The sequence below is a fragment of the Penicillium nucicola genome (assembly GCF_028828085.1).
Source record: "Penicillium nucicola strain IBT 29836 chromosome Unknown utg000003l, whole genome shotgun sequence".
NCBI lineage: Eukaryota > Fungi > Ascomycota > Eurotiomycetes > Eurotiales > Aspergillaceae > Penicillium > Penicillium nucicola.
Genome location: NW_026643127.1, coordinates 426,323 through 443,186, shown reverse-complemented (window position 1 = coordinate 443,186; position 16,864 = coordinate 426,323). Strand labels below are relative to the sequence as shown.

Here is a 16,864-nt window from a genome sequence, read left to right as displayed (position 1 = left end):
CTGCTGAACTGTGGTTCTCACATAGAAATATATTTTCGCGTTTAAACTTCTGGATTTCATTCACTCGTACTTGTTGTATTTCCTTAGTGTTTGTGCTCAAAGTCAATTGCTTCACTCCAGATACATCAAAGTATGGCCGCTATCAGCATGATTGAATGGCTTTGGGCTTCGACTCCCCAATTCGATTTTTGGAAATGCTTGCTCACAGTGTTCCTGGTGGTCAATATCAAGAACTTGCCATTGGTTTTTCATGTAAGTATGCAGTCAGAAATGAAGTGAACCTAAGTAGTACTGATACTAACAAACATACTTCAAGTATCGCATCTTCCGTCCGATCATACAAAATGTCTTCAAAAAGAAAAGCCGACATCAGTTAATTTCAATCCAACACGGAAACAAAACTCTACCACTGGCCTTCTTGCCTTGTATCACAACAACCTACACGCCCATGCTCGAAGCGGATTACAACCTCCACAAATCGAACAGCACATATTTCACAGATCTGGACGCCAGTCGCTCGCATCTATTGTCGACTCTTTGCTACAGCGGAATCCCCATCGTGGATCAAGAGTTGGCCGCGGAGGGGAAGTCTGGAATGCTGGCTGCCATTATTGGGTCGGTGACGACAAGCTTCAAGAAGGAAATTCGCATCTTTCAGCAGTATGAAGTCTGGTCGCGAATTCTCACCTGGGATCAGAAGTGGCTGTATATTGTGACGCATTTTGTGCAAAAAGGGAGCGTGAAGCATCAATGTTTGGTTGCTGGTACCGTTATGTTGTCGGGAGAACATGTCTGTGCCAAGTGCGGTGGTGCTGGTCGCGATGGTGGCAAACCCGGTGCTGGGCCTGTCGTGTTTGCAACTTCGGTTTCTAAATACGTTTTCAAAAAGGGAAGGTTTACTGTGGCTCCGGAGCGACTTCTGAAAGCTTCGGGTTTATTGGGAGGCGACAAGATGGGAAGTGAAGATTTTGCCAAACACAGGGAAGATACGGACGGTACAACAACTATTGGTCAAGTGGTTGAAAATGAAAGACTCCAAGGATTGAAGTATGCTCACGCTTGGAATGAGTTGGAATCCTTGCACTCGGAATTTGTTGGGCAGACCGAAAAAGGGGATTCTGTTCCAGCCATTGGGCGCTTCGATGATATTTCTGGTCACGGATTTTCCTATTGTTAACGGTTGAGCATGGAGTATTATGACAGTCGATGTGATAGACGTTCACTTGCTCTTCCAGTCTGCAAGTGGGGCTTCGGTGACTCGGCCTTTGATTCTCGACACTAAACAGAGTCTAAAGCAGAGTCTAAAAAGACTCTGCTAATAGGAGAATTGAATTTATTCTAGAAGACTTCAAGCCGAAGCATATCTCTCAATTTGATCGTCTTATTTTAAGGTGGTGAAATCCGCGACCTTCCGCTGAGACCATATTTCAACGGAGTGTCGCCATACGACGCAATGGAGGGAATGGCTGGAGTAGTTATAACTATGCCCGGGAGCAAATCAAAGGCTGTCACTGAGATTTGGGGCTTTCAACCCTCTGGTATTCCCTAGCTACTTAGTAAACATCCCCCTCTCTCTGTCCCTCTCCCTGTCCCTCTCTCTATTACAAATGCCGAGGTGGGGAACCCCAACTGATAAGAAAAAATCCAGCCTGTTGACGGCTACCACTTCGACATACTCGGGCCTGGATAATTTGCATTCTTGTTCTATTTTGACACACCATGGGAGACGCACCTTTGCCAACTGAGCATGTGCTCATTGTTTTTAACATGCACATGCCCGCAGCGTTGCAAGAGGAATTCCGCCGCAAGTTTACTGGGGCCGAGGTTACCATTCACAAGTCAGAGCCAGGTATCCCTGTGTCACCAGGTAAATCATCATGAGCCGTAAAATGCTGAGCTAGGACTCGCTTTTCATCATTGAATGTTAACATTGTGTATGCAGAGTTGTACCGGAGTGCCACCGTCCTGGTCACCTTCACAGATCTGCCAGATCCCAAGGATGCCATCAAGTGAGACACATCCCTGCAGCTGTTGAACCCCCTTGGGCAATACACTAACCAAACTGTTAGCTTGAAATTCATTCATTCGTTCTCCGCTGGCCTGGATCATCTCATGCAGCACCCGATTCTACGGGAGACTGACATCCCCATTACCACCAGCTCGGGTATCCACGGTCCCCCTATCGCAGAATGGACCGTAATGAATTGGCTAGTCTCTTCGCGGCAGTATGTGAAGACATATGAAGCGCAGAAAGCCCACGTCTGGGCAGACAAGTCCCAGTTTATGCACGGACTGCACGACCAGGTCGGCAAGAAGGTTGGCATTCTCGGATATGGGTCTATCGGCAGACAAAGTAAGTTTCAATTAGGAAAGATGAATATGCAGAAATATCAATACTAACATTTCCAGTCGCGAGGGTCTCCACGGCTCTGGGTATGACTGTGTACGCGCACACTGCCTCCCCGAGAACAACAGCCGAATCCCGTCGCGACGCTCACTACATCGTGCCTGGAACAGGCGATCCGGACGGCTCGATCCCGGTTTCATGGCACCACGGCACAGACCGAGAGTCCATCCGATCTTTCTTGGCCCTTGGACTGGACCATCTTGTCATTTCGCTCCCGCTGACTCCCGAAACGACTTATCTCCTTGGTTCTGAAGAATTTGCCATTCTCTCGGAGAACTCGCACCATCATGCTACCAAGCCATATGTGACTAACATCTCGCGGGGTAAGGTCATTGATCAAACGGCTTTGATCGAGGCCCTGAAGTCTGGTGTGCTTGGCGGTGCGGCTCTTGATGTTACGGATCCGGAACCTCTGCCGGCGGATAATCCTCTTTGGGATGCACCAAATGTGCAGATTAGCCCTCATATGAGTAGTCTGGGGGGCGAGTACTGGCCTCGTGCAATTGATATTGCTGTCTTGAATCTGGGAAGGGTGCAGAGAGGTGAGCCTTTGGTTAATGCATACAACCGGCGCAGGGGATATTAGAGTTCCATATTTACGTGCCATGATTGAACATTTCGTTCTTGAATAACCGAGCGGAATATACATGATGATGAGGTTTCTTTGTATTTTGATATACAGTGGCATCTGGCTATCCCAGGACGTAGCGAAGTAGTGTTGTTTTTGGACGGTCTTTCGGTAACCAGATCTTGATTTTCTAGGTCAAAATGGGAGCTGACCAGAGGTATAGTGATAATTACTCTATAGCTGGATTGGAACTGGACATGGCTGGTATTCAATTGAACAGCTTGGAAGCGTCGTTACGGGAAATACTGATAGTGAAAATCAAATTAAATGCAACCTCTTCCACGAACCATGCATCCATTGTCATATGGAACCGATTCTACCTATACAAGGTGAGGAGAGGTAATATTTGAGAAAAGCATGGTTCAATACAAGTTATCTAATCTACAGCAATATCAGTTTCCCAGCCCTCCAACCAGACTTTGTACAAGCTGTAACGATCACAATAGTCTCGTTCAAAGCAGGACTTGACCATCTCTCCCAACTCTGATCACGCTCACTTGCAGGATAAGATGCAACAAGGAACCATCTATCACGATCGGAGACAATATTGAAGGGCTGGCCATTGACATAGCAAGATAATGAATCCAGCTCGATGTCATTCGGCACCACTGATCCCTCAATCTGGACAATAACCGTAGAGCCCTCAATCCTCTTCGACTGCGTCTGCACCACCAACTCAACGGGAACCCGAGAGGTCCATGAGCAAGTGTCGCGACCCGCTCTGACACAATCAGAGTCAAGAGCAGGCACAGACGAAGGCTTCACACGACCATTCATTCCCTTTTCAAAAGCAAATCCATACCTGAGCAAACTATTATCATCATACCCCCTGCCAGCAAAAGTAAGGTTCACAGGCATCCCCGTATCCTCCATAACGCCCATAGGAATCGAAATAGTAGGCACACCCAGATGCCGGATCGGCCGATTCCCATTAGAATACTTGACCCCATTACTCCAAGCAAAGCGTGAAGAAACCTCCTCGCAGTCCGCGTCAGCGGCTCCCACATCGCCATTAGCCGGGAAAACCACAGCATCAAGCCCAAGCCCCTCCATCCACCTCTCGAACGTCTCTTCGCGCGCACTTTCCAGCGCCTGCAGTCCAGCCTTCAACCCCGGAATATCGAAGATGGACTCCGGTCTGCTAAGCGGATACTTGACCATCTCGTCCCACCGCAGCGCATTCGCCGCATCAGGCGTCCCCTTCAATGATAGCGGCGCAAGCGGGAAAATAGTAGCCGGATCAACCTGCGCCAGGGAATTGAGGCCCTCCTGTCCGTTTCGAACGAGGAAATCATCCCAGATGTGCGCGACCAGCTCGCTTCGCTCCATGGCCGACCAGCCAGTTGGTAGACCGGCCACTGTGACAAGCTGGCCTTTGTCAGCGTGGGACTCGTAAGTCGTCACGAGTGGAAAGTCCGTTTCGATTACTGCTGCCCCACACGCTTCAAGTACCTCCCTTGCATGCTGCCAGAGTTTGATAATCGAGGCCCGGGTAGTGACTTTGCTAGCGGGGTTCAAGGCTATCTGGTCACCTCCGATGTACATCGCTGGCACGCCGATTCGCTTTCCGCGCAGGGAAGCACTATCTCGGAGCACTGAGAACGACTGCGGTCGAACTTCTTCGATTGAAGGGAGCGGAATGAGCTTCTGCTCTTGATAGAAATCTCCTTCGGGCGTTGGGTCCGATGCGGCCAGGACGTCGAGAACGTGGAACATGTCTTCCATACTTCTGGTATGGGGTACTAAGACGTCACACGTAGCGTATAAAGGCCATACACCGCGAAGAGGCAGCAGACCTTTTGAGGGTGTATAGGCGACGATGGAGTTATTAGATGCAGGCGAGCGACCCGACGAAACAGTCTCGCTGCCGATAGAAAACGCACAGAAGTTGGCGGCTGTCGCGACGGCTGATCCGTTCGATGAGCCTGACGCATATGCTGCTGCCAGATATGCGCTGTTGTAGGGGCTTTCGGCGCGGCCGTAACACCCACGCTGCATGCCACCGTACGCCATGGCGGGCATGTTAGTCCGGCCTAGGAGGATTGCTCCGGCGTCGCGGAGGAGCTTTATACATGCTGCATCTTCATTCGCAATTAGGGTCTCGAAGGCTGGTGATCCGCTTGCGACGCTCATGCCCTTGACTTTGATGCTGTCTTTGGCGAGGTAGGGGATACCTTCCAGTGGTCGTGGTGGTAGACCTGCTGCGCGTCGGGCGTCAGACGCCGCGGCATCGTCTAGGGCGGTTGGATTGATGATTGGAATTGCGCTAAGTTTGATGCCGTTCGCGTCGAACACGCTGATTCTTCGGAGATATCTTGATACAAGGTCGACGCTGGAAAGCTTTCCGGAAGTAATGGCGGATTGAAGTTCTAAAATGCTTGCGTCGAGCAATGAAAAGTCTTCATCTTTGTGAGCCATTTTGTTGCACATTTGGCTTATACTTTCAGGTGGTCTCCGCGGAACCAAGTCTATTCAACAGGGAGACAGACATAGATATAAAAGGGTTCCAGGTGGAGATGGCGGGCAATAGTCCGTCTTTCTTGGCATCTCCGCCACAACGGACAAAAGTCCGCTGTCCCTATCATCGGTCAAATACTTAGATATGACTCGACTTATTAACCTGGCCACAATAGTGTGGAATTCATGGCTGGAGGATGGTAAGATTTTATAAGCTAGTAGTGGGATGGTGACAAACACAGAAGAATCTTATCCATTGCGTCTGTTCCAACAATGCCATTCAATTATCATATTATCATACTACGCTGTTAACTCTCAGTCCTTCCTCCAGCACTACAGCAATGAAGCCACAGCCCGCAACAGCGAGTGCCCACGGATTCTTTAGATCTTTGAGAGAAGGCCAGAAGCTGTTGTTCTGCTTCTGCCACAGCCGGAGCTGTTCATACTTGTGAACATCATGAGCCTTGTACCTCTCCTCTTGGCTGGCCTCCGTCTGCTTGTCACCTCCGACAAAGCGCAGAAACACGTAGTTTGAGAGCGGTCCCAGCAAAACAAACGGGTTGAAATTACCAGCCAAGTTCAATAGAGCATAGGAGAAATGAACCAATGTGTCTCCCAAATAACTGAGAATATATTAGCACATGCGACATAATGGACGGCTGGAACTCACTTTGGATGTCGCACAATACTCCAAACTCCATGCCGACATAAGTCACTCCGTTCCTTGCAATGCAGAGCAAGCTGAATGTCAGCCATAGCCTCCATGGCAAACCCTGCACCAAAGAGCCCAACGCCCAGCCCACGAACGAGGCTCGTGGTATTTTCATCCAGCAATACCGTGCTCGCACTCATACGGAATGGCGCGGTGAACGGGAGCGATATAACGCTTAACACAATGGCTTCGGGCAAGAAGATCTTCAAGAAAGCCATTCTCCAAAATCCAGGCTCTTTCTTGGCGGCGTCGTATCGAGCATCATCTTTGCCACGCGAAAGAGACCGCAATGCGATGCGACTGAAGAGCCTAGTGCCCCAGATAGTAACACAGCTTAATATCACCTTCTCGGTCCATGGAAGAACATCCCAGCTTTCGGTGAATGAAATCCCTTGGTCGTACATCGGTTGTCCGATGGCGCTCCACCAGGCATTGACGACCTGGGCTGAGGGCCATAGCCAGTCTTTCAGCTCGACTCTGTCGGTTGCCTCGGCTGCGATGTATGTTGCCAGTGAGAGGCTTGAGTAAAGACCGAAGGATGGGAGGATCGTTGATTTTAATATTCCGACATCACCTGGTGACATCGTCATGTTTGGACGTACACTCCGGAGGGAGGGCGATGAAAGGCCATTTGAAGCTTGAGTATCCAACATTGATGGAGGAATTAAAAAGGTCATCTTTGCGACATTCTCTGAACATTCAATAAGCAAGTTACGTCCACGAAGCGAGTTGGTTCGTGCTTTACTATGTTTAACCTGTTTCTTTTCCCAGGTTGATGTCAAGATTATGTAACATTGCGTAGGTCCAGCTCAAGAGGGTTGCGGGTATCCGGGAAGTCGTGGATATAAGAAATGTTTTCATTTTATTAAGTGCTTGAATGTGTAGAATATCACGATACTAATATACAATAATGTGTGGGTATAATATACGAACAGTAGCTGATATAGGAGAAAAAGGCACGACATGCGTTAGTAATCATGACCAGGTTGGGCCTCATTTCGCATCGATATCCCTCAAATGGTTAGAGAGAATTGGCGAAAGATCAATTGTCCCTGTAAATAAAGATGTCTGATCGTTCTTCATGTAATTTTGCTGCATCAGAAGCGACAATCGTTCAGCCCAGAGCGGGGTGAATTTCTCCACGTTGGACCCCGAGAATGCCTTTGGTTCGTTGTCACTATCGATGGATATATCATCCTGCGTATGCTGCCCATGGAGATTGGATATCAGTGATAAATCAATGGAGCATGTGGCTTCGAGATCATGCAAGTCATAGCCACCTGGTATGCGTTCAAGTGGCAGTCGGTTCGAAGGCAGCTTCCGGGGTTTTGTCCCAGTCGCCGAAGTCTCGTCCGATTGATTTCTGGTTTGATGACGGATGAAATATGCTCGAGGGTCATGAGTGGAAATTGTTGTAATGGACAAGGGGTCCGTGATTGAAGTTTGCGATGAGCTCAAAGCAGCCTTGGCGGCAAGGTACCGGCTATGGTGTGGAGAATGCGAGACCGGTGGTCTGGGTTGTGAATTTGACAGTGATTCGTTTTCCCGGGACCGAACACGGCTGCTTTGTATGGCTTCCTTCTTCCTCCGTTCAAAGTCAAGCGCCTTCTCCAAGTCCGAGCTTTCTTCGGCATTGAAACCCTCATGGAGCTGAGCGGCCCACCTATCAAGAACTGGAAACCCTCGGCCACTGTCCATAGACTCATTGGTATGCTCGTTCAAATCATGTGGAAGAGAGTTACGTCGAAACAACTGTTCTGCTTCGCCATTGTCGGATAAATCGTCAAGTGCTCCATCGCTCTGTCCGTCAACGGGCGAATTGTTGAGTGAACGCCCCGGGTGCGATCCGAATCTCTCCTGCGCAAGCGACGAAAGCGGCGATTCGGGCTCTTGAGTAGGTTCTTCCTGTACAGAGCTCTGTTGAAGTGAAATTTGCGTTGTTCTCTGAAACCACGTATCGAGCGCCCCATTTCCGTAGCGTTCCCTGTCTCGTTCTCTTTCCGCTCTGCGAGCACTTGATACGCGAGGTCTTTCCGGCGAGGAATCAATCAGCTCCCGAGGACCTTTATGGCCGCGCCTCACCGAGGACACAGATTCGATCCTTGAAATAGGAGGACTTGGAGGTTCCAGACTTTGAGGAGAGTTTTGAGGGCTTCTTGAGTCAGAAGTTCTCCGTCTGGATCCCTCTGGGCTTCGAATGACCAGATTCACAGAATTGGGTTGATCGAATCGATTCTGATCGTGTCGTGGTGTTTGGAAAGATGCATTGATTTTCGAGATAGACCATGGGTTGGCCAAGCTGGAGCGTTTTGGTGTATTGACATTAGGTTGTTCGAGGCTTTCATTGGGCTTGTATTGGTTATCGGAGACCGATGTTAAGTATTCCGGTTGGTCTTGTCTTTGCGAAAGAGGGCTCTGTATGATATTGCCGTCAAAGGAATCTTCAGCCTGCCGAGACTGAGTGTTTAGGTCTGCAGCAGGCTTCCTAGCCAACAGCAGGCTAAATCCACCATTACTAGCTCTTGCTTCAGATGATGTCACGTTTGCTTTGGTGGAACTTTGCTTCATCCCTGCTGCAAGCTCCCCGTAATGGTCTCGAAAAAGAGTTTCTGCCAAAGCCAGAACAAGTCCCCGATCTTCAAATAGAATATCATCTTTTGCTGGCTCGATGTTGACATCGTAAGTCCCCTTAGGGCAAGTTATTTGCAAGCAGAGAAAAGGATCCGTTATGGTCTTGGAAGATTCGGTTTGAGTCGTAGTGAGACGGATGTATGGCTTGAAGAGCTTCACAATTTCTAGTCCGATACCTCTGCTGCTGGAAAGAGGACGACCATCGACGCTAATAAACTGTCCTGTATTGTTGATTTTTGATGCATCTACTCTGGTCAGCGGTTCCCGAGAAGATGTTCAAACAAGACAACTTACCAAAGGGGGGTTTGGGGAGAAAAGCAGTCATTTCATAATCTTCTTGATCAGATGACCCTTCATTCTGGGCGAGAGCTTGGGAAGAAAGCTTTTGCACAACACAACAAGACGACACTTCCGTTCCAGCGATTTTAAGAGCTGCATCAGACACGGAGGCATCTGCGCTTGGTGCATATGACCAGTTGCCATTTTCATTTTTCGCCTTGAGAACTTTGAGCGAGAATCTCCTAGATGGCTGTGCCATGGCATATGCCTGAAGAAGCTTTTTGATCCTTGTCAAGTTTCTTGTGGCTGCTTTCAAGACTGTTTGCTTCCGAACAGGGATATGTTTGAGGAAGTTTTCAATGCGAACTGTTGTCCCCACCGGATGGGATATTCGCTGTGTTCTGAAGCTACGGTCAGCACGGTCATCAAACTAACGGGATTCTGCTTCATCGCCTACCCAGTCAACTCCCCATTCCTTCCATACTTGTGACAAGAGCCAACAACTTCCGACTGAACTCGGGTAGTGACCACAACGACTCCCGACATCTCTGCTACACTCGCCAATGCTTCTCCACGAAAGCCTAGACAAGATCCACCGACATTCTTGAGATCATCCAATGTCTGGATCTTGCTTGTGAAGGAACGCCTACAAACGTATTGTTGGTCCTCTGGTGGAATCCCATGACCGTTGTCCTTGAGCTGAATCGCATCAATCGTATTTTGAGATATTTCAATCTGCAACGAAGTGGCGGATGCATCGAGTGCATTGTCAATGAGTTCTTTGACCACTGAGCATGGATCGGAGATGACTGATGTGGAACCAATCGCCCGGATTGTGTTCTGAGGAAGCGCCTCAATCGGCATCCTGCGATCGTAAAATTATACGTTCATCACTAAAAGCTCCAAATATTCAGGAGAGCAAATGCAGTGCCCTTGATTGATGAAAGTCTGGTTGCAAAGGACGAATTCGGACTCGAGTTGTAATTCCACGCACGAAGTCGAGCAACATGATGAGTCAGCTGCTGTGGCGCGATAAACAACACGTCGGATCTGAACACTCTTCAGCCTTGTCCACCTCGCAAGACGCTGAGATGTTCGGTGAGGACTTTTCAATATCACAGCTGGCAGTCCCGGTTGTCAATTCCCTGATCGGTTTCCTCGCGTATCCATCACAGTACCTCTTTCTGCACTTCGAGCCATTGCCGCTTACCAAGAATGAGGCTTGGGCAATCAACATATTCGCACTGTGCATTTTCACATGCTATTATCGAGCGTGTTTTGTAGACCCTGGTCGACTGTCCAAGTCTGAAAAGCACTCGGAGCCTACTCGCGAGGACGGTGACGGGCTGGCCGGTCGCCAACGATGGTGTCGTAGATGCGAAGCTTACAAACCCCCACGAGCTCATCACTGCAAGACATGCAAAAGGTTGGTCGAATATCAGTATTTGAGAAATTATTGTGCTGACTTGTTGTCAGATGCATTCCCAAGATGGATCATCATTGCCCTTGGACATCAAATTGCGTCTCGCATTTCACATATCCGCACTTCATTCGCTTTCTCTTCTACGCAGTTGTCGGCATGTCGTACCTTGAAAGTTGTCTTTGGCAGCGTGGGTATTTTGTATGGAAAAACAGCAATTTGCCCAGCGTACGTAGCTTGATAAAAACGCCGACAATCTCGTTGCTGACAATTGATAGTATCTTGGCCCAAGGCTAGGACAGCTCATCCATCTGTTCATACTCTTTGTGGTGAACAGTGTTACTGTATTTGCTTTGTTCATTCTCCTACTGAGGAGTCTCTGGTCGCTGGGAACGAACACCACTTTCATTGAATCCTGGGAGATTGAAAGACACGCCACCCTTGTCCGCCGATCTCGTGTTCTGGGTGGGTATCTTGAAGGCCCAGGTGGAATCCGAGTTCAGATCAGAAAACAAGAATATCCGTACGACATCGGGATTTGGTCCAATGTGAAGCAAGGCATGGGCGGAAGTGCAAATGTCAGTACCTTTTCAAATGTGATACAAGGACACATGATTAACTTTCTATTAGATCATCAGTTGGTTCTGGCCGCTTGCTAGAAGTCCTGATTGTCGCTCTGGTTGGGAATATGAAACCAATGACTTTGAGGGTATGTAAAGATTCCAGAATGTAGAATCAAACTATTGACTTTTTTAAAGACCCAGGTGTTTCATGGCCACCGCCAGATCCTGATAGGATTCCCTTGCCTGTCAATACGAGACTAGGCTCCAAATCATCTCAACCATACGCTAACGTTCAACATGAAATCGATGCATTTAATCGTCGCAAAACAGAAGAAATGAAACGACTCACGGCTTCCAGTGTACAGCGCCGCAAACCCTTCCATGATCGTTACCAAAGAGATGAATTTGCTCCAAGTGAAAGCGACGATTCTGAACTCGAGTCAGGTAACGAAACAGACGAAGGCGAAGAATCATGGCGCAATGCCGAAGGAGAACGATTACGTGACTTCGGCGTTGACGAGGAAGCAGAATTCTATGATGAGGAGGACATCCCTCTTGGTATTCTTCTTCAACGCAGACAGCAACAAACATCCAAGTGAAAATCAGATTATCAAGTTCAATAAAAACAAGCCGGACTATCAAATCTTCTTTGCGATACCCCTCAGCCGCACATATCCCAGCCACTGGCTACCATCTTCGCCGCGGGTAACAACATCCTCAAGAACGTCACAAACCTGGCGCACCACAGTATCCCACTTCTCCTCGGGCAGAGCCTCAAGGAACTGAGCACCCATCAGTCGAACCCACCCCTCCAATCCACCCTTGGCATCAGTAGTCAGCTTGGTCGGGCGGTATTCCAATTCAACCTTTTCAACTTGGAACCCAACTTCCTCCAGCGCACTCCGCATCCAAGTATCGGAAGGGAAGAACCAAGGACTCGTCTCTCTCGCTTTCTCGACAGGAATTCCCTGCTGCACGAGGGCGTAGATCAAAGCCGTCTTCACCTCGGCAACATTCCCATGCCCACCCATTTCGAAAACATAAGTACCACCAGGCTTCAGACTACCATAAATGGCGCGAAGGGTGGACATCCGCGTTGTCTCGTCACGCAGGATCCAGTGGAGGGCTGCGTTGGAGATACTGTCCTTTGTTAGAGATCCATCATGTAGTCCGCATATCATAGTTGAATCCATACACTTTATCCCAAGATCCATTCACAATGGATGTTTCCTTCTCTAGATACCGGCAGTCCACAACCTGGAAGCTAGCCTTGGGGCTTCCGTAGTCCTTGTTGGCAGAGTCAATCATAGATTGAGATGCGTCAATACCTAGGACGGAGTCGATCGCTGGGATGAAGTTCCCTGTGAATTTGCCATCACCGCAGCCGATATCGAGGACTTTTTCTGTTGGCTTGGGGTCCAGGTATTGGAGGAGCTTGCCGGCGAGCTTCGGCACAAATGCCGCAGAAGTAGCATAAGCCTGATCCTGTTAGTTGTGGTAACATAGACTACTATAATAGCAAATGACGCACCTCAGCTGACCAGTGGTCTTTAGTTTCCTGGGTATTGGCTGCCATGGTGTGCCAAGATCTCGAGGTATAGTAATGCGGAGAACGAGCTTCCAGGCGTTAAAAATTCAGGGATGGGATGAGATACGTAAATAATGGAATCAAACAATGAACAAAATGTTGCTCTAGTCAATAGCACTTGAGTATTCTGAATAACTTAAGTTGTCTGGGTGGTTGAGCTCTTTTATATGTATCTGGGCTCATACAGCGGAGATGATGTTCAGAGCACAGCGAGGCCGATATCGGACCGGGCATATCGGCGTCATGTAGTATACGGTCTTTTTGATATACTGCGATCTCGCAGACAATCGAGTCATTGCAGGTTCTAGAATTTAAAATTGAACTATGGATACATGTCTTGCTTTGATAATGGTCATATCTTATTGGAGTGAGCTCTCCGAGGGCAGCCGCTGAGTTATTGCTCAGGCACAGATATTAACTTAGCAAAGTAAATGCATTTATTCAAAGAAAACTCAAAATCAGAAGTAATTCACACCCATTGATAGCTGTTTCCTTCCATTCCATCTCAGCCTTTCTTCAAATTGTAGAATATCCCAACTGTATCTTCTATATGCACTTATACAGCACAGCACTACCAAATCGACGTCACTAGGCGGGGCAGCGGAAACAACAAATTTATTTCCGCTGGTTACACAGGACAAAGCCCCTCTTCAGATATAAAAAGATGTTGCTGGATTGATTCTCTCAAGGTCCCTCCATCAATCATCTTCTATCTCATTGGTCTTTTGGAGTCTTTGGACCCCTGTACATTTTTCAGATCTTCAGCCAATCGGCACTCACCATGTCCTACCAGGGTCACTGTAATTGCGAGAGTATTCGCGTTGTTCTCCCCCAGCAACCAGCAAACACTGGTATCTGTTATTGGTATGATATTTCCTTGAATATTAATATCCTAACATGACCGGCCCTTTCTTACTTACACTGGGTTTCACTGTAGCGATTCCTGCAAGCGCGCTGGTGGCGGCGGTAAGCATACCAAGCCGTCGAATAAGAAATGTCGGTCAAACTAAACTCCTGTATTTAGGATTCTCCTGCAATTACTTTGTTAGCGAAGATGACTTGACTGTCGAGGATTCAAAGAAGACTCTGAAAATCTTTGAAGACAAGAAGTCTGCTTCTGGAAACCCTGTCAAGGTAATTTTCATGACCGGCTTCAGTATCCAACAAGACTAACGCGTTCGCCTTCTCATAGCGCCATTTCTGTTCCAACTGTGGCAGGTTAGTGATGTGTTGATTGCACAGCGTTACAATAACGCTAACATCTTGCGCCAGCCCTGTGTTTACCACGACCCCCAAGGCACCCGGACAGGTCTTCTTGAAGGCCGCTTTGTTTGATACTGTTTCCCCTCCTAAAGCCGAGGTATTTGCCGAGAAGCGATACAACTGGGTTGGTGTTGAACATCAGACGTGAATGCCATTCGAATAGGAGTTGACGGTCGGTAACAAACATGACTGATGATATGAAGTAAATCCATATGCAATGGAGGTGTCAAAGATGCATAGATGGTGCAATCCTTACGCTCACTATTGGCCCACTCTTTCCACACCCTACTGTAAATTTAGTTCATATCAGAATTTTGAACCGAACCATAGATATCTTTATACTTTTATTACTCTAAACTGAAAAACCGAGATCAAAAAGCGAGATGTATACTCAGAGCGAAACTGCGGGGCTGACGTCGATCCGCGGACTGCAACGGTGATCTGCTCTGACCTCCACACCTTCCAAGCGACACCACACCAGCCATGCTACTTTGGGGGAACAGAGTACTTGAAAAGAAATGTCAGAAGCCTTAGCAGAAGCTTCAAGCCCCAAGCGACCGGGAGCCGTGTTACAAAATCCCCGACCGCGCAGCGACCATGACAGCGACACAGATACCCGCGAGGCGCTGGAACTGCGCGAAATTCAAACGCACGAGGATGACCAGTTAGAAGAATCAGCGCAGTCAAATTCATCAGGCGACGAATACCGTGTCGTAACTCGGCGCACGACATCACGCGCTGCCGCAGCTCGTGTTGAGTCTCGGCGGCGCCGTCTCGCGAGGAAGGGGGCTTGGGGGAAATTTGCGAGGTTTTGGACTCATCATGTCACCTTGACGGTGCCGCACAAGAGCAATCGCGATTATTTTGGTAAATTGTTTACTACGGATATAGTTGGATCCTTTGGCTAACGGTGCGGTAGCTCTGGAGCGGACATTTCTGGCTTATATTCGGACTTCGTTGGTTATCACCCAACAGGGGGTGCTTATCGCACAGCTATTCCGCCTCACGGCGGCGGAGGCTTTGGCGGATCGCTTAGGTTTCTATCGTGTTGGCGTTCCGCTTTCTGTTACTTGTCACTGCGTGGCTATTGTTGTCGCTCTGGTTGGTGCTTTTCGTTTCTGGAGACAACAGAACGCCATCGCTCGGGGCAAGATACATGCTGGTGGGTGGGAACTAAACTCTGTAGGCATTCTTTTGGGCTGTGTAAGTGTTGCATATTCTAAATGGCTTGGAAGCTATGGCTAATACGACGTAGATTGTTTTGACCATGCTAATTGTTTGTGTCGCCATTGTTGTTGAGGATGAATCCGATCCATCGATCTTAGGTCGGTGGATATTGGCCGGGCGCTCAACCGGTCTATTTACATAGCCTCCTGGAAATAATTCTCCATTCTACTGTAGTGTTCCTCGGATACTTCAAACCCAATCAAATGAACATGCGAGCTAAGACTTTGTCCACTTTCTGCTGCGCCCACAGCAGGGCGGCCCCACTGGGGCTTAATCTTGGCTTTGGGGTCTTTATATATGGCAAGATCATCGTACAAGTTATAGCTTATGACCCTTCACACCAAGCAATCAGACTGAAACAAAGACTAAAACCGGGACTAGAAGTTGAACCCCCTCTACAAGTCCCCCTTGACAACATGTCCACTCTCAACGAAGTAATGGCATCAAGGCACCGCGTATCAGTCTACCACGTTTATCACAAAGGCGAAGAGCACGTCTCCATAACACCTTTCATCAATTCACGCAAAGATCTTGGCTGCACGAAAAAGGAACATAAAAAAATGGCAAGGAAACAAGGCGCTGAACCAGACCAACACGATCCAAACAGCTACTTCGTCCACAAACCATGTCTAGCCTTCCATGACGCTCCGCGAACTCTCCGTCGTGGAAATTTCAAGCGTGGACCCCCAGTCTGTATCATGAATTGTGGCGCCTTTTGGAGAAATTGGAATATCCAGTTTGGACCTGATCTGAGAGACATCATTGATCCGCGGGGCGTGGTTAAATGGGAACATCGCAGCAATCCCAGTAACATCACTCTCAATGGTGATCGTGCGCTCAAGGGATATAAAGTTCGCACGTGGCGACTATGGGGCAACACTGGAAAGGAGTATCATCGTCAGGTGAATTATTGTCGCAAAGCTAAGAAGCAGAAAGCTTTGGAGAAGAATAAAGAGCCAGAGGTCGTTGAAATTGATCCTATAAGGTGTGACGATACCACTTTGAGTGAGAAGCGTCCGGGTCATTCGAAAGCACAGGTGTTGAATTCGACATTGGAAGACCCTATACTACAGCCTGCTGTCGCCGAAGAGGCAGTACGGCTTGTCTGGGGCTCTCCGTTATCCCTTTCTCCTCGACAATACAGTTTCAAATATGCTGGTATCACATTCGTCTGGGAAGGAACACGAGAGATTCAGCCTGACAGAAAATGGACGAGGCGACTTATGCCGTTTCATCATCTAAGGCTACTTGCTAGGCTACCAGGTCGTGAGAACGAGCCTCTCTTGATTGCACAGTACACATCCAGCTTTGCATATCGGAAATTCGGCGAGCTTTGGGTCTTTGATTCAGTCTTATCTGATATTCTCAAGGAGACGGGCGACTCTTCTCTGTGGAGCAAGAGAAATGATGAGAATGAGATCTTTCAGTTGGATCCGGACAATAATATCAGAGAAACGAGGCTTTTTGATGTAGTGATGGCTACGGCTATGTGCATGATTATCAGCGAGTGGCAGAAGCGGATGGTCCTACTCATGATTCTAGCCATAGCTGGCGAGGGAGGTAGTTGAATGTTTTTCCGGGGGCTGTGACTTGAATTCGGTAACTTAGCATTCAAAAGTCGTGTTTTCCGGTTAGGATTCAACGACGTGGAAACGATGTTCATGTCATAAATTATATTACAATTTACAT

At 48.3% G+C, this 16,864-nt stretch overlaps 9 protein-coding genes across 9 annotated transcripts; 5 read left to right on the top strand and 4 right to left on the bottom strand.

Moving 5' to 3' along the window:
• Positions 1-132: 132 nt before the first annotated feature.
• Positions 133-1,177, top strand: N7511_003749 (acyl-CoA thioesterase; the record flags this gene model as incomplete). Its single annotated transcript, XM_057126174.1, has 2 exons — positions 133-252; positions 317-1,177. 2 exons carry the CDS (start codon positions 133-135, stop codon positions 1,175-1,177), a joined length of 981 nt encoding a protein of 326 aa, XP_056985064.1.
• A 542-nt stretch (positions 1,178-1,719) lies between these two features.
• Positions 1,720-2,993, top strand: N7511_003748 (D-isomer specific 2-hydroxyacid dehydrogenase family protein; the record flags this gene model as incomplete). Its single annotated transcript, XM_057126173.1, has 4 exons — positions 1,720-1,867; positions 1,943-2,009; positions 2,070-2,353; positions 2,410-2,993. 4 exons carry the CDS (start codon positions 1,720-1,722, stop codon positions 2,991-2,993), a joined length of 1,083 nt encoding a protein of 360 aa, XP_056985063.1.
• A 423-nt stretch (positions 2,994-3,416) lies between these two features.
• N7511_003747 (amidase family protein) lies at positions 3,417-5,453 on the bottom strand (the record flags this gene model as incomplete). Its single annotated transcript, XM_057126172.1, has 1 exon — positions 3,417-5,453. The coding sequence occupies one exon, from the start codon at positions 5,451-5,453 to the stop codon at positions 3,417-3,419; it is 2,037 nt and encodes a 678-aa protein (XP_056985062.1).
• A 334-nt stretch (positions 5,454-5,787) lies between these two features.
• N7511_003746 (DUF1295 domain protein) lies at positions 5,788-6,999 on the bottom strand (the record flags this gene model as incomplete). The annotated part of the gene is made up of 3 exons (XM_057126171.1): positions 5,788-6,115; positions 6,163-6,895; positions 6,960-6,999. The coding sequence occupies 3 exons, from the start codon at positions 6,997-6,999 to the stop codon at positions 5,788-5,790; spliced, it is 1,101 nt and encodes a 366-aa protein (XP_056985061.1).
• Positions 7,000-7,197: 198 nt separating this feature from the next.
• N7511_003745 (putative DNA mismatch repair protein) lies at positions 7,198-9,978 on the bottom strand (the record flags this gene model as incomplete). The annotated part of the gene is made up of 3 exons (XM_057126170.1): positions 7,198-9,080; positions 9,130-9,515; positions 9,572-9,978. The coding sequence occupies 3 exons, from the start codon at positions 9,976-9,978 to the stop codon at positions 7,198-7,200; spliced, it is 2,676 nt and encodes an 891-aa protein (XP_056985060.1).
• Positions 9,979-10,121: 143 nt separating this feature from the next.
• Positions 10,122-11,696, top strand: pfa4 (putative palmitoyltransferase with autoacylation activity Pfa4; the record flags this gene model as incomplete). The annotated part of the gene is made up of 5 exons (XM_057126169.1): positions 10,122-10,540; positions 10,591-10,762; positions 10,813-11,112; positions 11,165-11,243; positions 11,320-11,696. The coding sequence occupies 5 exons, from the start codon at positions 10,122-10,124 to the stop codon at positions 11,694-11,696; spliced, it is 1,347 nt and encodes a 448-aa protein (XP_056985059.1).
• Positions 11,697-11,735: 39 nt separating this feature from the next.
• On the bottom strand, positions 11,736-12,673 carry N7511_003743 (class I SAM-dependent methyltransferase; the record flags this gene model as incomplete). The annotated part of the gene is made up of 3 exons (XM_057126168.1): positions 11,736-12,237; positions 12,293-12,576; positions 12,629-12,673. 3 exons carry the CDS (start codon positions 12,671-12,673, stop codon positions 11,736-11,738), a joined length of 831 nt encoding a protein of 276 aa, XP_056985058.1.
• A 793-nt stretch (positions 12,674-13,466) lies between these two features.
• Positions 13,467-14,096, top strand: N7511_003742 (GFA family protein; the record flags this gene model as incomplete). The annotated part of the gene is made up of 5 exons (XM_057126167.1): positions 13,467-13,549; positions 13,623-13,651; positions 13,710-13,819; positions 13,878-13,903; positions 13,958-14,096. The coding sequence occupies 5 exons, from the start codon at positions 13,467-13,469 to the stop codon at positions 14,094-14,096; spliced, it is 387 nt and encodes a 128-aa protein (XP_056985057.1).
• Positions 14,097-14,466: 370 nt separating this feature from the next.
• N7511_003741 (DUF202 domain-containing protein) lies at positions 14,467-16,743 on the top strand (the record flags this gene model as incomplete). The annotated part of the gene is made up of 4 exons (XM_057126166.1): positions 14,467-14,815; positions 14,868-15,151; positions 15,204-15,273; positions 15,557-16,743. 4 exons carry the CDS (start codon positions 14,467-14,469, stop codon positions 16,741-16,743), a joined length of 1,890 nt encoding a protein of 629 aa, XP_056985056.1.
• Positions 16,744-16,864: the final 121 nt, after the last annotated feature.